The sequence below is a fragment of the Ornithodoros turicata genome, chromosome 5 (genome assembly GCF_037126465.1).
Source record: "Ornithodoros turicata isolate Travis chromosome 5, ASM3712646v1, whole genome shotgun sequence".
Classification (NCBI taxonomy): Eukaryota; Metazoa; Arthropoda; class Arachnida; order Ixodida; family Argasidae; genus Ornithodoros; species Ornithodoros turicata.
Window position 1 is genome coordinate 48,574,201 of NC_088205.1, and position 19,275 is coordinate 48,593,475.

Sequence of the window (19,275 nt, forward strand, 5' to 3'; positions counted from 1 at the left end):
TTCCTGCCCCCAGACAACACCAAACATCACTGGGACGTCCGAAAAAGATCCCCACGTCCCGCATGAGCATTCCCTTAGACGTCTCAGGGACAACCGCGGCGGGCTACCGCTATGAAGTCCATCTTGCGCATTTCGGCGGTCGTAGTGGGGACCTCCCTACTCTTCACTCCTCCTCTGTTTCTGAATAAAGGCTCTGCATAGCAACAGATGGCGCTACAGTACCAATGCCGACTTGTTTTCGTAAAGTTGGTTACATCATCTCTGAGCAACGTAAAACTGCTAAAAATATATATAAGCGAGAAATATGTATCACGCGTAATTGTGCATAATAGTTTGGAAATCTGCAAATAAGTAAACGGTGATAGGGCAGTGCGGCTGAATGAAACTGCACGCTAAAACTGGCGGGAGTTTCCGGGTTCTTTGTCTTTGTGGCAGCCATCTTTGCTAGCGTTCGTGTTGCTGGGGAGACTCTTTTCGGCTGTAGTTCGAGTCACACGGACTCCGCCTCTCGGCGAACGTCATATGTCACGTGAGAAGGTCGCTTCTGCCCGCGCGCTGGCCGCTGAGGATTCTTCTAGCTGCGCAGAGATATGAAATGTGGACATGCGCTGGTAGTTTTATAAGGTAAATGTGTTTTACGCGCAATACTACATAGCCTAGCTGGATGGACATGAGATGAGTTTGTGCAAAACCTTACGGAGGTTCGCTACATGGAGTGCATTCAGGTGGTTCTTCCTTTCGAGCGAAACGGGGAAGTGTCTGAAGTTTCACCGCTTCCCCGAGCAAAATAGGAAAGCCGACCGGCGACAGCGCTGGGTATCTGTCACTCAAAATAATTCATACGGCAAGGAAAGCTTTTGTTCGTTTGTTAAACCAATCATATCATTCCAGATTGCAAGAAGAAGAGTAACTCGTTCACTAGCCTTCGCGGGTAAGATGGGGGGGGGGGGATACATTTATTAGACCAAATAAAAAAAGGCGGAGGAAACGCAAGATGGGGATCAGTATCTGACGAACGGCAACACAAGTGCCTGCTGCTGAACTTCGGAAAATTTTGCGATCAACAACTACAAATCGCAAGAGGACTGTTGGCCGGTTTCACGTCAGTTCAGGCAGGGAGGTCCCATCGACCTGGTGGATTTTCGTTATTTTTTTTATATTTAGAAGCTCATCGTACATGATGACCAACAGCGGTAAAATGAATAATTTCTACGGAATAGTTTTGGCGCAAAAAAATCCATAAAATCCCGCCCTGAATTCGAGTGTTTCAGTTTTGCCGTGTTTGAACGCGTATATCTCCCGAGTCTTAAAAGATACTGCAGTGAAATTTTTTTATGCTTTAGTATGCCTACAGGCCAGCAGTCTGAGCGCAAATTTTGGCGCGTGGGAGCCACGCTCTGTGACATAAAAGATGGCGAACATGCTCTCTCGTGCGGTTTTGTTCCAACTTCGACGCGTGATTTCTCCGACTGTAGATATTCCTCACCGCCTTATTTGGCATCACTTCACTCACCTTTTAATGCTCTTTCATCTGGTATATATATCGTACGTATGCCCCCTACAGGTATCTGCTGAAACAGGCAAATGTTAAGGTATATTTTAAAAAACAAGGATTTTGAGCGTCCGTTTCTCAAAAAGGCCCCTTTTTATTTCTTTTAGATTTTGCCAGGACATGGCCGGATGTTAGACCTTTTACCTTACGTCAAAAAATTCTGCTTCAAAAGGCGTGCACTGGCGATTAGCGCCTTAAAACGCGGCCCTAGTCTGCGTGCGTACGTGTTGGAGCCCGGCTTCCCGTACCGCGGGATGGCGGGCCTCGTGTCGATGTTTGAGCAAGGTTGTCTGGCCTTAGCCTTACCTGAGCTATTCGTCGGCATACTTTTGACGTCCTGCTGAAGGGATAATTCACTTCTGGGAGTTAGTGATTTCTAACAAAGCATCAGAATGAAATCCTACGTTGCCGTAAAGCCGTATTTCAAAGGCTAGGTCAAACTTAATGGTCAGCGAAGGTAAAATCTCACTCTTGCAAGCTCCGTACACGGTGATACCAATACTGTACAAATAAATATCGAGTTAGGAATTGCTTTTTCCAGGGTTCCTGCAAGTTCCTGCGAAGCTTGCTTTACTTCATTTTACGATATTTTTAAGTTATGCAGAGGGCTTTTAGCACAAAATGCATGTTTTGTGCTGAACTGGCAGCAGTACATTTCTTCTCAGAGCTAGGGAAGTGGGCGGGTTCTCGCATTTGTCATAGTTACATTAGATACGTTCAGAGCAGAGCCATACGGGAGACGCACCTACTGCACTTCGATTTCGCTCAAAACTGGACAGTAGCCATGCATAACGAAATACAAGCGTGCCAGTGCGGAAAACAGATTTCCATATTCACATGTATGGTAACAGCTGGCATGGAAACGCACAGTTTTGGTGTGGTGAACGAAGACTTCTGTCCTGCCACGATTCAGCACAGTCACTGTTAGCTTCCATAGCTATTGAAGAATGTCTTGACGAGAATGTTCCTCTTGTAGGTAATGACTTATGTGTCGATGGAGCGGCGAGCCATTTTAAAAATCGGCATAAGCTCTATGAGCTCTCCAAATCTACTTTTGAGAGCGCGATATGGCTGTTCAGGAACAGGCCACGACAAAAGTGCGTGTGACAGGATCGGTGCACAGGATCGGTGTGACAGGAATCAAGCAACATGCCACGACACCTAACTTGTGTGCACTCGAGCAAGACGTCATCTTAGAGTCACAAGATATGATAACGTGCTTGCCAAAACACCTAACGCGCGTCCATTTACTCCATGTACGGGCTGAGGACGTGGCTTCTTTTAGAATGCAAAAGAAAAAGCAATGGATAAACCTATACCGCATCAAAGTGGCATACAGGGTTCGCATGCGTGGCACAGCAAGACACCGGAAAGTCTAGGCCGAGAAACATTTATAGCTAGTATCGTGGACAGTGAGTGCAGAAGATGTGACGTTTTCATACAAAGTGAGTGAAATCATTTGTCGCTGTCATTGCAAAATACTGCTTTTCGCAGTCTTGTAAATATATCGACATAAACTACCACTTTGGATTACACAAAGTTGTCCCTTTGTTGTACGACATCCACAGGAGGTCCGCCATCCCGCGGTACCGGCAGCCGGGCTCCGACAAGTACGCACGCAGACTAGGGCCGCGTTTTAACGGGCTAATCGCCAGTGTACGTCTTTTGAAGCAGAATTTTTTTACGTAAGATGAAAGGTCTAACATCGGGCCGTGTCCTGGCAAAATATAAATGAAATAAAAAGGGGCCTTTTCTAGAAACGGACGCTCAAAATCCTTGCTTTTTCGAAATATACCTTAACATTTGCCTGTTTCAGCAGATACCTGTAGGAAGTATACGCATGATATATATACCAGATGAAAGAGCACTAGAAGCTGAGTGAAGTGATACCAAATAGGGTAATGAGGAATATCTACAGTCAGGGAAATCACGAGTCGAAGTTGGAACAAAACCGCACGAGAGAGCATGTTCCAATTTTTTATAGCACAGAGCGTTGCTCCTGCGCGCCGATATTTGCGCTCGGACTAGTGGCCCGTAGCCATACTAAAGCATAAAAAAAATTCACTGCAGTATCTTTGAAGACTCGGGAGATATACGCGTGCAAACACGGCAAAACTGAAACACTCGAATTCAGGGCCGAATTTCCTGGATTTTTTTGCGCGAAAACTATTCCGTAGAAATTATTCATTTTACCCCTATTGGTCATCATGTACGATGAGCTTCTAAATATAAAAAAATAATGAAAATGCACGAGGTCGATGGGACCTCCCTGCCTGAACTGACGTGAAACCGGCCTGTTCTGAACTCCCTGAGCTTTCGTCTTCTGTCACGTCACCTTAAAGGTCAGCTCCGGAGGAAACTTACTGCCACGGATTACAACAAAAACTCGCAGGCACAAAGGTTGATGCCTACTAAATGTACTTCCAAAATAGTTTCGGCGAATACCCTGTATTTACTGCGAAATCTGTTTTTTGGTTTGCCGTCCGATCGTCCGCTTGAACAGCTGACGTCACGCTCAGCTTTCGCTTTGGCTCCTCTTGGCTTGTTTGCTGGCTCGCAGTTTCGCAATCGCCAGCAATCACAACTCGTCAGGCTGAAAGCGAAATCGAGAGTCGTGTACGTGTGGGCACCTTTCTCCGCGTCTTAATTTGATCATCTTTTTACTCCGGCTAGTCAGTACACACAACCTCATCTAAGTTGTCACTTTGTGAGAGATGCAGCGTGAGTGAATTGTGAGAATGCCGTGCTTCTCGCAGTACGAGCAGGTACGCTACTAAGAAAGATGTTTCGTGTCAGGTTCCCAGTTGATATTGTGCGTGATTGAGTGGTACGAAACCAGTAGTTGAGTGCTCTGAACTTATCAAGGCAACTGTCGTGTGTGCACGAAGCATTTTGCATCAGAATGTTACGAGGTCGTTCACTTGACGGCCGATTTGGACTGTAAAAGTCGCTGGAAAGGGATGCGGCACCTGCCTCGTTCGACGACAACAAAGAGGAGAGGATAGCAACAAAGGACCAAAGTTGCGGGTAAGTGTCCGCACGAACTTGCACTATGGCTTGCACACAATGTAAACATGTGAATGACAAATATGGGACTGCTAAACCCTATAATCCGCGGTTGTATGTAAAACTACGCAGTTTCTCAGAGAAGCTGGTTGAGAAATTACATGAGTTTGGAGAAGTCTGAGCTTGGGCACAGGGAAGACAAAACAGTCACAGCAGCTGAAATCAGCAACAACTTAGGAGTTCCTGTTTTGAGGCACTCTGTGTCTGTCTGGACTTCTGTGTGATCACATTCAGCCATTTCCCAACCATGGAACCACACCATATCCTGCATACATGGTAGCATATTGTTGTTCCTCTTTAAAAGCCGGGCTGTGTCTGTGAGTGCCGTGTATTCAAGTTGTAATGTAAAGTTATTACGTGCCAGAAATTCCATTCTGTCCTTCTATACTAATGAAGTTGACTCCAGCAACTGAGTACCTTGACCAGTAAGGGATGACGATCAGCATGCTCGTCACAGATTAGCAGAAATAGGTGAAGTCATGAGAAAGGCTCATCTACCTGTGAATCATCGTTTTGACACATGGCACATTGCAAGAGGGCCACATTTGCTTTGTAGCACACAGTTATAACACATATGTATGCTGTCCATTGGTTGACAACATATTTCCTATGAGAAGGGGTATAGCTGGGGGCAAGCTATGCTGTCAACATTGTTGATCACATTTTGTAGCTCTTAAATATGTAGATGCTTTTTTGCACTTTTCCTAACAATATTAGCCTTAACAGGTATCATTATAATTTCTGCTTCTCCTTTCTCAGGCCCCAGGAAAGAGGTACATACAGCAGCACTGGTGAAGCAACGTCTGGTGCTACAATAATGGTGCCACAGTATCGTGAACATGTACATGTGTGCACACATGGACAACCAATGATAATGGCAACCTGTTTCCGGTAAAATGGCTCATGATACTCTGGCATGTCATGGATATTTGGATCATAACGTTGCTTCACATATTCATGAGCATCAAAGTCACCATGCAAGATGTGCAGATCAAGACATTGGGAAGCTGCTTTGGCCCCACGAAGGTGATTTACAGTATTTCAAGCTAGCAGCGATTACTAAGCAACTGTCCTGCATTCCTCACTTACAGGAACTGGAACATTCGAAGTGTTGTAGGGGATAGTGGGTGTACTTCCCCTTCTGAAGGACATCCCGCTATTGTGTGCACTAAAAGTTTCCTTGTCTCAGTGCTGTTACTCGGTCATGTATCAAAGTATGTCATGGTAAGTAGGTCATGTATCACTTCCACCTTATCTGTGTGCCACATATTGTATCTACACAAAAGGAATGTGTGTGAGAAAACTACTGAAACAGAGAATTGCATTGCTTCTTTACTGCACAAGCCTGTTCTGTCTGTTTTAGGAATTCTAATTATGCTAATTTTCATGTCAGGTTATGTCCAGGGGCTTTCTGGTGCTCTGCTCGATCTCTGTGGACGATAGCTGTTCATGAGCCCCCGAACAGAAGGAAGAGACTACACAAGGGGGGCTCACCGCAAGAGTTACATTGAATGAGTAAACGCTAACAACTCTGCAAGGCATTAAATGCAAGTCGACAGCAGAAGGGCTTCGGCGAACATGTACAAACAGTCGCATACCTAGGAGTTTTAGTTTTTGGCATTTCATTCGCCATTAATCGGTGGCTTCTGTAGAAACGTAGGGGATGGGGAAACAAACACAAGATTTTGGAGCACACAGTAAATGGTACTCCATGTTCCTTAGCCATTTTTACTACATGAAGTGCCAGGGAAAAATCAAAGGGGTTGGGACGCTTTCATAGACGTGGTTTGTTACATCATGGGTGCGTCATGCATTGCGCTCCATAATGCTGATCAATCTGTTTTTTTTTTTTTTCATGTGTCATACTTCGTGAGATAAAAGCTCTCGAACAGATGCCTGACTAACGCATGAATGTCAAGGACCTCAGAAATACAGCCAATTCCACTGATAGCCCTGAGGTCTGTGACGTCAGAGCTGCTTGAGCTTTGCTATTCAAGGTGCCCATTTTCTACACTCTATTCCAACCTTGGTTTGTAAAACACACATTGGTACGAAGAAGCTTTTATGTTCATGTGGGATGGTGGTGTTGCAACCCCTTTCACTGGTTTGTGGGGAATGACCTGATTCTGCACCTAAGACTTACCACAGAACACCTGAACTGACACCTGTGTTCTGTCCATCTTGCAGTGTGCTTGTTTACCTGTTGCGAGGGATTATGGGGGGAGTCATATAGTTTTATGATCTCTGTGTATTCAATAAAATTATGGTATATTCAGTGTTACGTGTAAAATTACAGTATCTGTGGAATGTGTGGAGGTGTGCATTGATTCAAGAAGTAAATCGGCTCCTGAAACCAGCATGCAGATCCAGATGTAATACTGGTGTCTTTCACATATGGAAGCAACTCATCTTCATTTCTGTTCTCTTTTTTTTTTTTTTTTTGTGGTTGATTAATGTGATGACTCATGGCTGCACTGCACTAGTAAACCAGCCGAAATAAGGTGCAAGATATCCCTGATAATTACACTTGCATGGTGTCCTTGTACTATGCAGTGTATTTTTGTGTTCGTTTATTTTTTCCTTCCTTTCTTTTTCTGTTCAGCTCTCATAAGCCACGTATGCCCTCATGTAAGTATCTTGTTCTTGTATCTGGTGCTTGCTCTCTCGACAGTGTAAAATTTCGGCAAATACGTTCATCGCGAATCTACACTAAGGTTGTCATTCAAGCCTAATTCTTACGTACGTAGTACCTGCAGTGTGTATACGATAACATGGCGTTGCCAAACACAGCTCGTTCACCCGGTTATAATGCCAAGAAATGCGATTACTGCTCCTGTAACGTCAAACGCCTGGAACGTATTCGAGAGTGAGAAAGATATGCGCAAGTGATGCAGCAGTGGTGAGCCGTAACTATAAGAGAGTGAAGTCTTCAATTAAGCGATGAATTGACTTACTTTATCAAAGACACCTACAATGCGAATAAAAATATCTTTCGTATGTAGGCGTAGCACAGTTCCGTTGACAATATACGTGACGTTCATTGCGTTCTTAGCCAGTCTGCCGCTGGCCGGAACGCGACAGCATAGTTGCACGAATTCTAACTGCACAAGTGGTATCAACAGCGTGTTTTAGCATTGGCAGATCATCCCAAATATTAAGAAAGCGATGCGATCAAGAAACCTACGTCGATCGAGCAGACGCTCCCTGCCACCATCGCCTGTTTACATTCCCGTATGCTCCGTAGAGAGGGAGGGAAGTCTTGAAGAACACTGATATCACTTACGTCGGCGATATAGACCGCGTGAACAGCTGCCGTCATAAAAATGGCGGCCCCCATGTCTGTTTCGAAATGGTTAATTTACGATTATTTAAAATGTGGGGCTGTTTTGTGGAAATGAAGGGTGCTTTCAGCACAGTTCGATATGGGCTTCCAGAATATTGTTACAGTTTCAAGAAGTCAAGGTATCTCCGGAGCTGACCTTTAACACACGGACAACTGCAGTATAATACAATTTGGACTAAGTGCGACAGGTGTGAGCAAGCAGTTGTGCCTGTGATGTGTGATTCAAATGTGTGCTCAAATCGCTGGAAACATAAAATAAAATAAAATAGCAAAAGAATACACTGAGAGCGATATACATGTGATTATTGTATTCCATTTAATGAAACAGTTACTGTTCTTGTTAATATCTATATCTCGAAATTCGGAAGCACGTACAACAACAACAATAAATGATAGAGAAGTTATGATGACGTGCGATGTTTACCCCTGGTAGCCTCAGGACCCTACCATACTTCACAGAGGTTAATATGAGAGTAAGTACGTTGCACGTACAAAAGTTACATAGCCAGAATAATCTATACTGTCTTGTGAAATAAGATAAATGTGAAAATCGCCGTGCATCAAATACATAATGCTGAATTCGAGAAGCCGTAATGGGGTAAGACGCCTCGGACAGCGGTACACAGGCAACAGCGTAAATAATATCTCATGACGTGTTGGAAGTGCTGACTGTTTCAACGGTGTTCTCAGTCTGACGGGCTGCGCACATATAATCGCTCCGAATACCTTTTTTGAAGTTTGAACTCCCCAAAAAATCGCATAATTTGCCCTACTTGCAAACTGTTCTGCCGCCGGGCACATACCAATCTTACCACCCCGTCTTTGGTCTTCCCGCCATTCCCGCCTCATCCCTTGCTCTCTCTTTCCCTCCTCACGTGACATATGACGCACGCCATGAGGCGGAGCCTGTGTGACTCGAACTACAGCCGAAAAGAATCTCCCGTGTTGCTGCTGTTGGAGCCTGAGCTCGAGGTACAGGTACCAATCGAGAGAAATGGAAGGCAGAATAGGTATGTTTGCGCTGTTTTTGTGTTTTTCTAGATAAGGACAGAAAGCAAAGTACGGTAAAATGTTGCCGCATACGGGCATAGTGTCTCTCGCAGTTCAGTGTCAGGTGTCCGTGTGAACGCGTTTGAAAATTTGCCACCAATGTCCCAGTCCAAAACGACGCGGCACGTACCGTCGTGTCAGAGAGGTTGTTAACGACAGTTTGTGCCTGATTGGTGCTCTGAGAAACGAACGTATAGGTTGCGATATTCGCGCTCAAAGTCTTCCAGAATCATTCCTGGACCCAAATGCGGTATCACAATCACTCGAACCCTCTCAAAACACTCAGTGTGAAGAGGTGCCAAGTCAGGGACTTGAGCAACGAGATTTTAGTCCTGCAACAACGATAGAAGTCACACACCGGGAGCTGTCTGATGATGTGCCATTCGAGGATCAACTTCGAGCGTGGGCAATCGAAACGTCGGTACCACACGGTGATCTTACAAGACTTCTTGTTATTTCGCGTTCGCAGCCGCCCTTCAGTGGACTCCCCTCATGTGCACGAACGTTGCTGCAGACACCGCGCGAGGCAAGTGGTGTTGTTGAAATGGGCGATGGCAAATATTGTCATTTTGGCCTTGTTGTCGGCCTGCAGTATGAGCTGAAGGGGCGCCGGGATTTGACTGACGAGATTCACGTCAACGTCAACGTTGACGGCCTACCGCTCACCAAGAGCACAAAGCATCAATTTTGGCCGATCTTGTGCCATGTGAAAAACTACAAGTGCAATCCATTCCCAATCGGCGTGTTCTACGGCACCTCAAAGAATATTTCTGCGAATACTTTCCTCGAGCACTTTGTGTCTGAGATGATTGAAGTGCTGATTAATGGAGTGCTGATAGATGGCAGAATTATACAAGCCAAGCTTGCCGGACTGATTTGTGACGCTCCGGCAAAAGCTTACGTCTTTGGAGTCAAGGGGCACAACGCGTATTATGGCTGTACCAAATGCACAACCGAGGGCACATACCAAAATGGCCGTGTTTGCTATCCGGAGCTAGATGCTGCGCTTATGACTGATGAAGGTTTTCGTAATCAACTACACGAAGATCACCACATTAATGAAACAATACTAAAGGACCTGCCAATTGATTTAGTCAAAATTGTCCCAGAGGAGTACATGCATCTGGTGTTGCTCGGAGTGGTCCACAAACTCCTTGTACTTTGGTTCAAGGGTGATAAAGCATATCGCCTTGGAAGCTCTGTGAGGGATCAAATTTCAGTGGAGTGCCTGAAAGTAGAACCGCATATCAGGGAAGGATAACGGACGTATTTTCGTTACCGTTTCCATTTTCGTTACTGCTATATTTTGGTTTCCGTTATCCGTTTCTGATACCTGTTTTTAATTTCGTTTCCGTTACGTTTCCGTTATGTTTCCGGTAATGGAACGGCTGTTACAGAGCTGCGGGAGGACAGCCCGTTCGACTCTGGCAGCACCCTGTTTTGCCCAAGGTTGCTTCTGTGTCACACGTACACACTACACGAGTAATTTTACGTCGTTGGGATGTGCACATCGTGCACGATTTTTAAACAAGTGTAGGAGCATGTCTTCAGTCACTTGAGTCCAGCAACCCAAAATGGGCGTAACCTCCATCCAATGTCGCATTCATAGGCGGACGCTCTCGGTAGTACACAATACTGCCATAGCCACGGTGAAATGAAGAAACTAAAAAAAATAAAAATAAAAAATTGTATGCTGTCATCTTCGTGCTATATGGTGGAGTAGAGTGCTTGTCACGAGTAGGCAAGCGAGTGATGCACCTTCGATACTGCGCTTTGTTTCCATGCTCTCGTGTATTACAGGGAATGGAGTCATTCAAATACAAAAATGAAATGAACAGTCACTGAAATGCCATCGCACAACAGTAATAGCCATTACCCAAATTCAATACCGATGATAATTTTCGTTTACGTTTCTGTTTCCGGTAATGGAGGACAGTGATATGCGTTTCCGTTATCGTTACCATCTCCAATTTCGGTAATATACCGTTTCTGTTTCCGTTACCGTTACCCTTCCCTGCCGCACATGTGCTCAGATTTTGGCAGGAGACCTCGCACACTGTCGGAACCGGACCGGTGGAAGGCGACAGAGTTTCGGACACTTTTGCTTTACACCGGTCCTGTAATACTGCTGTCAAGAATTCCTCCGCCACTGCTGTCCAATTTTATGGTATTGCATACTGCTATCACGATATTGTGCAGCCCTGTACTCTGTCAGCAACACCTTAGCTACGCCGAAAATCTACTTCAGCATTTTGTGCAAGTGTACATGTCGCTTTACGGTACCCACAATGTTTCACACAACGTTCATAATCTAATCCACCTCTCAAGTGACGTTCGTGAACACGGCCCCCTGGACACGTGGAGCGCATTTCCCTTCGAAAATTATATGCAGAGTTTAAAAGCAACCTTAAAGGGACTATCGCATCCGGGAACGTGTGTATGAGACCCATACCATAATGTTCGGTATCATTTCACAATCTACTTGCCCAAATTTCTCTTTCGAGAACGCCTTACATATTGAGTAAACGAATTTTAAATATTCCCGCCGCCTCTGAAGATAAGGAAGCCCAGCGATAGTAACATCATGATGACGTAACGCAGCCGCACGAATGGGAGGGCTGCGCAGACGACAGTCTCCGAGCTCGTCTGCTTCGGGTTTGAGTCGCCATCGTCGCCGTTTACCTCGCGAAAAGTCATCGATAAATACGCCGACTTCCGCTTGTGATTGCGAGTTCTGACGCGACCATGTCGCGTGAAATACGGTGTTACGTTCCTGGGTGTACGAACACTTCGGGCTCTAACCCAGAAGTGACATTCCACAAGCCGAAGGACAGTGACACGAAGCGAAAATGGGAGGCAGTAGTCGCCAGCAGACATCCTGACGTACCAGGAGAAATACATGTGTCCCGCGTTTGTTCTTCACACTTTGCGGAGGATGCGTACATGGAAACGGATGTTCTACAAATCCGACTTGGAGTTCCGAAACGAAAGCGGCTGAAGGCTGACGCCGTGCCCACAATATTTCCGGAACCAACTCGGCCGCGGTCTGCTGAGGTGGGTCACAGTTCTCGTATATGTCAAATGAGACCCCGCAAAAGGACATAATAATTGATAGGACCTAGCCCTGAAAAGCGTGCCTGCAACGCAGTTTACACGCTTTTCTCGGCATTAGCACAGCCGGCGAAGTTCGATCCCTAAAACTAAGCAATGTGGGTTTTGCAAGGGAAACCCATGAGCTGAGATTGCCATTCTCGTAGTGCTTGCTGGAAATGTCGCTTGCCGATAGGATGGATTATTATGAGAACATATATAATGAAGGGGCGTATGCACGTTATCATTTAGCCGCGCGTCATATACGAACACGAACGGTGCTTTGTCCTTTGTGGGCTCCCATTCAGCGAGCAAATTTGCGCGTGAGGTTTCATTTTCTCTACTGCATTAATGCATGCTGGAAATACAGGTTGCATGTTCGAAAAACAATTGACAACTTTATTTTGAGATTACGAATGGGGAGTTTGTCGCCATGGGCGATACTCTACCCCATTGCTTCTGGTAATGTGGGGTATGCGGACAATATGAGTCGATTTTCATAAGAGGTATCTGTACAAGGAATGGTTTTTCTAGGCATAAGATTTGTGAAAACCAATCTATTACATATCTTATGAGATGTTGACTTATGAATTGGAACCACAAGTAAATAGTTTCGTTTACAGGTCCAGTCCGCCAGCTTCACTGAAGCCAGTGCAAGTGGTACGTTCCGTAGAAAGCTCTTATTAGGCATTGCTGCACACTCATGCTCCCGCCTATCAGTTCCAGTTTAATATGTTTTTGTCGTACTTGTCCTATACCAGCCTGTTACAGTGATAGGTGTGATACTGTGTTTGTATTGTAGACGTGGAAAGGATGGAATCAGCAAGCGATGCGGGTGAATGTTTCAGCCTACAACAATCCATGTCATCAGCGGGTCCGGAAAATGGTACGTGCCCAATTCATTTATGCTCACTCTTGATAAAATCCATGGTGGTTGAAACGAAGGTATAGGCAATTACTCTTGAGATGCATAGCTCCTCCTTGTAAACACAGGAGAGAAGTAATCACCTTATATCCCATATTGTTTTTTCATAGCTGTATTGCGTAATTGTCTTTCTGCATTTTTTGTATGTGTCATGTTGGTATTGCTCTATTTCTTCAGTGCTAGTGCTGGATGGACTGCCCCTTGAACCATTTGTGCCCAACCAGATAGTCAGCCAATATGGGTTCCATTACACATTAGTACCGCACAAGCCAGAATCCGTAGCGCAAAGGGTTCAGGACAAGCAAACACAAACAGCTATTCCGACATCCACGCTTGGTAATATTGTAATATCATTTACAGGGAACAGACCTTTTACACATGTAGCCTAGTAACAATTTGGTTTGCAGGCACTCAAACTGGGTTCCACATGCAAAGTAGGGAAAGCCAGACAGGCATGAGCCTTCCCCCTTCCAGCTCCCTTCTGTTGACATCATCCGAACTAGCAACTTGGTGTCCAGAAGACAGCAACATTGAAAGCGTGGAGGTCTCTGCAGGACGGGCTTCCACGCAGCATATAGGTGCACCAGCATTTGAGGAACTGATGCCAACAGATATGCTTTACATGCTTCTTTCGCCCGTCCACTGCTCCACCCCAGCTAGAGAAGAACTTGATACAACCTTGGGATCTACATAGTATGCCGTAGTACAAGTGTATTACATTTACACGAAATTGTTAATAGCTCTGGTGATCTAGTGATTACAAAAAGGAAAGCTATGACGTCTGTTGTGTTCTTACGGCCATGTCGGCATGAGCATGCGGACCAGATGGTCAGCACGATGGTTATCGAAAAATAAAGAGAAAGAAGTTGATCTCCCCATGGACGGTCGCGTCATGCAGGCTTCATGGAAGTTGGATTCGTTCTTACAAAGGTAGTTATTTCCTTCCGACCGACACCACATTGGCGACGAGGGCTTTGAGAAGAGAAGGAACTGCACCACGTTGAAGATCCATCATGAGCTTTGGCGGTATTACGCCTCCGCCCACATTCTTATCCACTCCCGGCAAGCCTAACGTTCCATGGACGCAATGGAGACAACTTTTCTGCAATTTCTTGGGAGCCTCAGGAGCTGAGGAATTCACATCAAAAAGGAAGAAGCAAATCCTTCTACATTACATTCTGACCGTTGTGAGGCAAGTGTGACAGTTATAGCATATTTGTCTACCCACAGATTAATATTGCCTCTTGATGTGTTTTACTATCCATGTGAAAGGTGGTGAGCCTAAACAGCTTGTACCCTATCATGAAGTTGCTACTATCTGTGATCGGGTCTAAACCCATGATAATTGGATCAGTAGGTGGACATGCTACCAGTCAATTGATAGGGGCCACCTTGAAATGAATACCACAGATGCTAACATCATATGTTACAACAGCAGGCAAGGTGGTGGATAAAGCTTGGAAGATAAAAAAGCTTAGGAAGAACAACAGACATACACACGGATAGCTCATAGCAGCAATATAACATGTAACACTGACATGACAGAAGTTATAGCAACAAAATACATGGGAACAGAAGGGGTAAGGAAGCTGTGGCCAACAAGCTAGGCCACCATGACCACGCTGGGGAACAGGTCATTTTAACCTTGGTGAAACAGACCTACAGGGAAGGATGTAGAGGGATTTTATGAAAAAGTGATCCTAGAAACAGCACCGCAAAGTGTACTGCTCTGACGAATAGGCCGTGCATTCCAAGACATAGATGCCTTCCTAGACTGAATAGCAAAGGCTTTCTACTTCACACACAGCATTGTATTACACATATACGTTTCGCAAAGGTGAATAACTTTTTCTTTCTCTCGATTGTAGCCAGCCTGATCAGAAGGACGTGACGGTCCACTCATCTGAATTAACAGAGGGATCAGAGACTGAAGAGTAAGCTTTGCACTTGAAAACCGATGGGAATTCTTACATTGCAACTATTTTTTTCCTAGTGACGAATATGAGAAGGAGCATGAGGGACATCATTCTAAATCCCATGTGCATCGAACGTAAGTACAGCATGCTCCAGTATGCTGTGTTTTAAGACATAGAAATATGCGATTGCTTTCCAGGCTAAATCCAGAGGAACGTCTCTTCCTGGGGGCGGAGTCAAGTCTGCGAGAGCTCCTGTCACAGTGTCCTTGTGGCAGCAGCGATGCTGAAACAGACATCACAACAAGGGGCACATGGCTGAGAGCAGCAACAGCTTGCAGCTGTGGGAAACTGCGTACATGGTCCAGCCGGCCTTGGGTGGAAGACAGGCCACTTGGAAACATTCTGCTCTGTAGTGCGATTCTGTTTTCTGGCGTGAACATAACCAAGGCATTTCGTATGTTTGCCATGATGGAGGTGCAAATACTGGCACTTTTCTAGTGTTAATGTAACCAAGACATTTTGTACATGTTCCATACGATGCAGGTGCCAACACTGACTTTGTCGCAGTACTTCAGAACACAGAAACAGCACCTCTTTCCTGTCGTGAATGATGTGAGTACATTTATAAAGTATGTGCCTATTATCATTCAAGAAAACAAGTAACATATCCTAGTGGTAGCTCGAAAGTCACAGAATGTGTTCACCCAATGTTCCTTTTAGTATGTGATCTTCTCTTATCTACAACCGTTGTAGGTCTTCCTGAGCAGACAAGCTGAGCTACTGGACCGGCTCCGCCCAGTGCCCCTGACCCTTGCGGGAGATAGCAGATGTGATTCGCCAGGCCACACAGCCCTCTATGGCACTTACACACTGCTTGAGACAGTTGCCAATAGGATCATCCACTTTGAATTGGTCAAGCTATCTCATACCAAATCTTTCTGTAACAGTATCGTAAACATTGCATCATGCAATTCATACTTTTTCGGGTAATACCCGATATTTACCCTCAAGCTTCCAATTCTCGGCCTTAATCCAGTTTCTCCCTTTAAAAAAATGTGGTTCTAATTAAGTGGTTTTGTCATTGCGGAACTGGCAGAGCTTACTCACAATGTTGTACTAAAATCCTTAACACTACGAGCTCAGGACTAATTGCTGCTATTCAAAGAGTGGAAGAAGTGTTGACGCTATACAGGCCTACAAGTGTTGAAGTTCCACAGCCTAATTGAGCACATCATAGCGCTGTTGTTTCTGTTGTCAAATGACCATACCTCTAGGGGGCAACACTACCTTGTATATGGGTATAACATGTCTAATACGTCGATCTTGGTGTTTTATGTAACAGTCGACAGAAGTCTCAAGCAGCAATGCCATGGAGGTACATGGTCTACAGAACTGCCTGGCCTACCTTGAAGCACATGACATGGTTGTGGACACCATAGTGACTGACCGCCACACTGCAATAAAGTCCGTGTTAAGGGAATTGTGTCCACACATCAAACACCGTTTTGACGTGTGGCACGTTGCGAAAGGTGAGCACTCTCAACAAGCATGGAAAGTTGCTTTCGATATTCAAACTCATGTGGTAACTTTGAACAGGGATCAAGAAAAAGCTTGTGTCTCTCAGCCACTCCACAAAGCACCACGTTGTGAAGTTCTGGATAGAGAGCCTTATCCGACACATATACTGGTGTCCAAAGTACAGCGGGGAAAGTGGTGACCTTTGTCTGGCGAAGTGGGTATCGGCAGTGAACCACATTGTCGATGTCCATGAGCATCACAACCCACTGTACCCAGTTTGTTATCATGGCCCAGTTTCAGAACCACCAGAATGGCTCAAAGAAGGTAAGTGCAAATAAATGAACCAATGGATGCAGTCAGGCGATAAGTCAAGAAATCTCTGAGAAAACTTTAAATGAATATTTGGTAAAGTAATTGCAGCTGGGTTTTCTGGAGTAACACAAATGCAAAATGTGTGACATATATGCCTGTGGCTACTGTACATGCATGCCCTGTTATCATTGTTTTGGGAAGTGTGATTTAGCTGGAACTGAACAAAATTCAGGAAAACTGCTTAACCCTTTCTTAAATATAGCACTGCATGTAAATGGTTTTGGTGCTTAAAGAATAGTTCTCAACTCAGACCTCAGTGGCTGAACGATGGTGATGACAGGCAGGGTGAAGTGACCGGACGAGGCTGATTGTGGCATTAAACCAGCACACTCTTGAAAATGGTGGTTGAAACCACGCTGGCGGGGAATGCAGGAAGCACAGCGCTCGCTTCATGCAAGAGCTCGACATAATTTGAAGTAATGGAAATCAGAGTAGGAGCTGATCTACTGGCTAAATAAACCACTTCTGTTGCCATAGATGGCTCTTGAGGATCACTTTTTCAGTCTCTCATCATCTGCATACCAAAATTCAGCAATAGATATTTCACGGCATGCTTTTCAGGATTTTTAAAAGATAGAATGGCTTTCAATGTGGATTTTCTCCTGTTCGGCTTGCTTTTCCTCAAATGTCACATTTACCCCCTTCTAAATGATGTCCGCCTTGCAGTATAACTCGATTGGAAAAGTGATGTCTGTGCTGCTCCCATAGCTTTTTCATAAAAACACCCAGTATTAAACATAGTCCTTCAAGTTCACCTAACACATTTATCGTCAACCTATGCTTATCCATCAACAGATTATGCGTCAACACTGATTGCAGAGGTTCTGACTCGCATTCAAGAACACCATACGCAGTCAGCAGCTGCAGAAACTCGGCCAGCTCGTTCAGCAACATATGGCGAGAATCCAACTCTTAGGCAAGCTGTGAACAACACCAAACACGGTACGCAAAATATTGGTTCTTCCAAGTTGCACCCAACCTGCTTGCTCCTGATGACTTAACTCTATTCTGGATTTTACATGTAGGTTCCAGAAGGGAAAGTAGGCCATGTCCACAGCGGCTGAGGACCACGGACAGCTGGCCATCTTGCCATATGACATCACAAACGGCCCTTTTCAGGGCCATCCAATGCTTTACGCAAAGACAAGCGTTGCTTGTAGATTAACCCACCTCATATGACATTGCATATTAATTCTCAAATCCATTTTGATAACTGCATAACTAAAATCATTAAAGGGACTATCGCATCCATGTGTGTACGTTAGTCGTCGCTTAACAGTCAACTTGGCCAAAACTCACTTCCATAAACAGCTGAAGACAAATTTGTCACTCTCAGCATCTATGAGCCTTGTGTGTGTCATCCATATCTGTCATCCGCTCTTGCCCACGTGATTGTCAGTGAGCAACGTAGAAAAAAAAATATCACTGCAGTGGCACAATCAATTGGACGGATGCGGCAGCCCCTTTAGCAGTACCTATTGTACGAAAAGAAGTCTTATGGATATGCTGAATTGCAAAACTATATTTTATTGTAACCAAGTTAACATTTTTTTCATTCCAGCACATGGGCAGTTCTGAGAAGACAGCAGCCTGGAATCTACTGAAATTGTGAACAACAGTATCATCACCATCTGTGCATACATATTAAATACCACTGCAGCATTTTGTTATGCAAAAGAAATATTAAAACGAAAAACACAAAAGAATTTATATTCGTGCTATCCTGGAGGTTTTTGGGTATGTGTGGTACATGTACTGCTTTCGACACGGCAGCTTGTGGCTCTTGATTTTGATCACATTTGAAAAAAGGTACATGATCTCTTTATGAGCATTAGCTTAATGAGTTAGATGTTTTAAAAAGAAGTGAGGTATGTGGCTTTGAAGCCTTACAGTGTAATAAATGTACAGGGATGTACACTCACGGCAATAATAATCAGGTGACACCATCTAACTTACCTACTCCCTTTATGTTCGCTGAAGTATACAGCCTTGTTAATATGAAGGTATAACCATGAAAAGGGAATCAGCCGGCAGATGCATATAATATATGTATACTGAAAACATACCATTCTTAAGAAAGAAACCCTTGGTATGAAGGCGACGGGTGCTCTCTTCGAATCGCCCGCACAGCGCAGCCTGGAATTTGTCGCCTATTTCTAGGTCCGAGGTAGCCCCAGACCCAACTGGCAAATATAGAATAGGCTGTGAACCTCAGACACCTATGTAAAGATAAGGTCAGTCAATTTCAGAGATACTGCAGCAAAAAAGGATGGCCAACTCACATACATAAGAGGTGACCGAAAGACAATTGCAAATATCCTAGTATATTCCGCCATATCTATAGAAGATTGCATTAAGAGGTTGCATTAAAAGGTTGCATTAGAAGGTTGCATTAAAAGATGAAACTCCTACTTATAGGTTAAAATACAGCTGTGGTTGCTGT

General features: G+C 44.7%; 2 protein-coding genes and 1 long non-coding RNA gene across 3 annotated transcripts; all 3 read left to right on the plus strand.

Moving 5' to 3' along the window:
- Window positions 1-9,555: 9,555 nt before the first annotated feature.
- LOC135395818 (uncharacterized) lies at window positions 9,556-10,272 on the plus strand. Its single transcript, XM_064626908.1, has one exon. The coding sequence runs from the start codon at window positions 9,556-9,558 to the stop codon at window positions 10,270-10,272; it is 717 nt and encodes a 238-aa protein (XP_064482978.1).
- A 2,472-nt stretch (window positions 10,273-12,744) lies between these two features.
- LOC135396002 (uncharacterized) lies at window positions 12,745-13,242 on the plus strand. The gene is made up of 3 exons (XR_010423239.1): window positions 12,745-12,761; window positions 12,904-12,987; window positions 13,204-13,242. It is a non-coding gene; the product is annotated as an uncharacterized LOC135396002 (long non-coding RNA).
- Window positions 13,243-14,039: 797 nt separating this feature from the next.
- LOC135395819 (uncharacterized) lies at window positions 14,040-18,560 on the plus strand. The gene is made up of 11 exons (XM_064626909.1): window positions 14,040-14,218; window positions 14,895-14,960; window positions 15,020-15,076; window positions 15,140-15,416; window positions 15,486-15,554; window positions 15,696-15,854; window positions 16,285-16,471; window positions 16,539-16,784; window positions 17,628-17,774; window positions 17,858-17,988; window positions 18,394-18,560. The coding sequence occupies exons 1-11, from the start codon at window positions 14,040-14,042 to the stop codon at window positions 18,442-18,444; spliced, it is 1,569 nt and encodes a 522-aa protein (XP_064482979.1). The 3' UTR covers window positions 18,445-18,560.
- The last annotated feature ends 715 nt before the right edge of the window (window positions 18,561-19,275 follow it).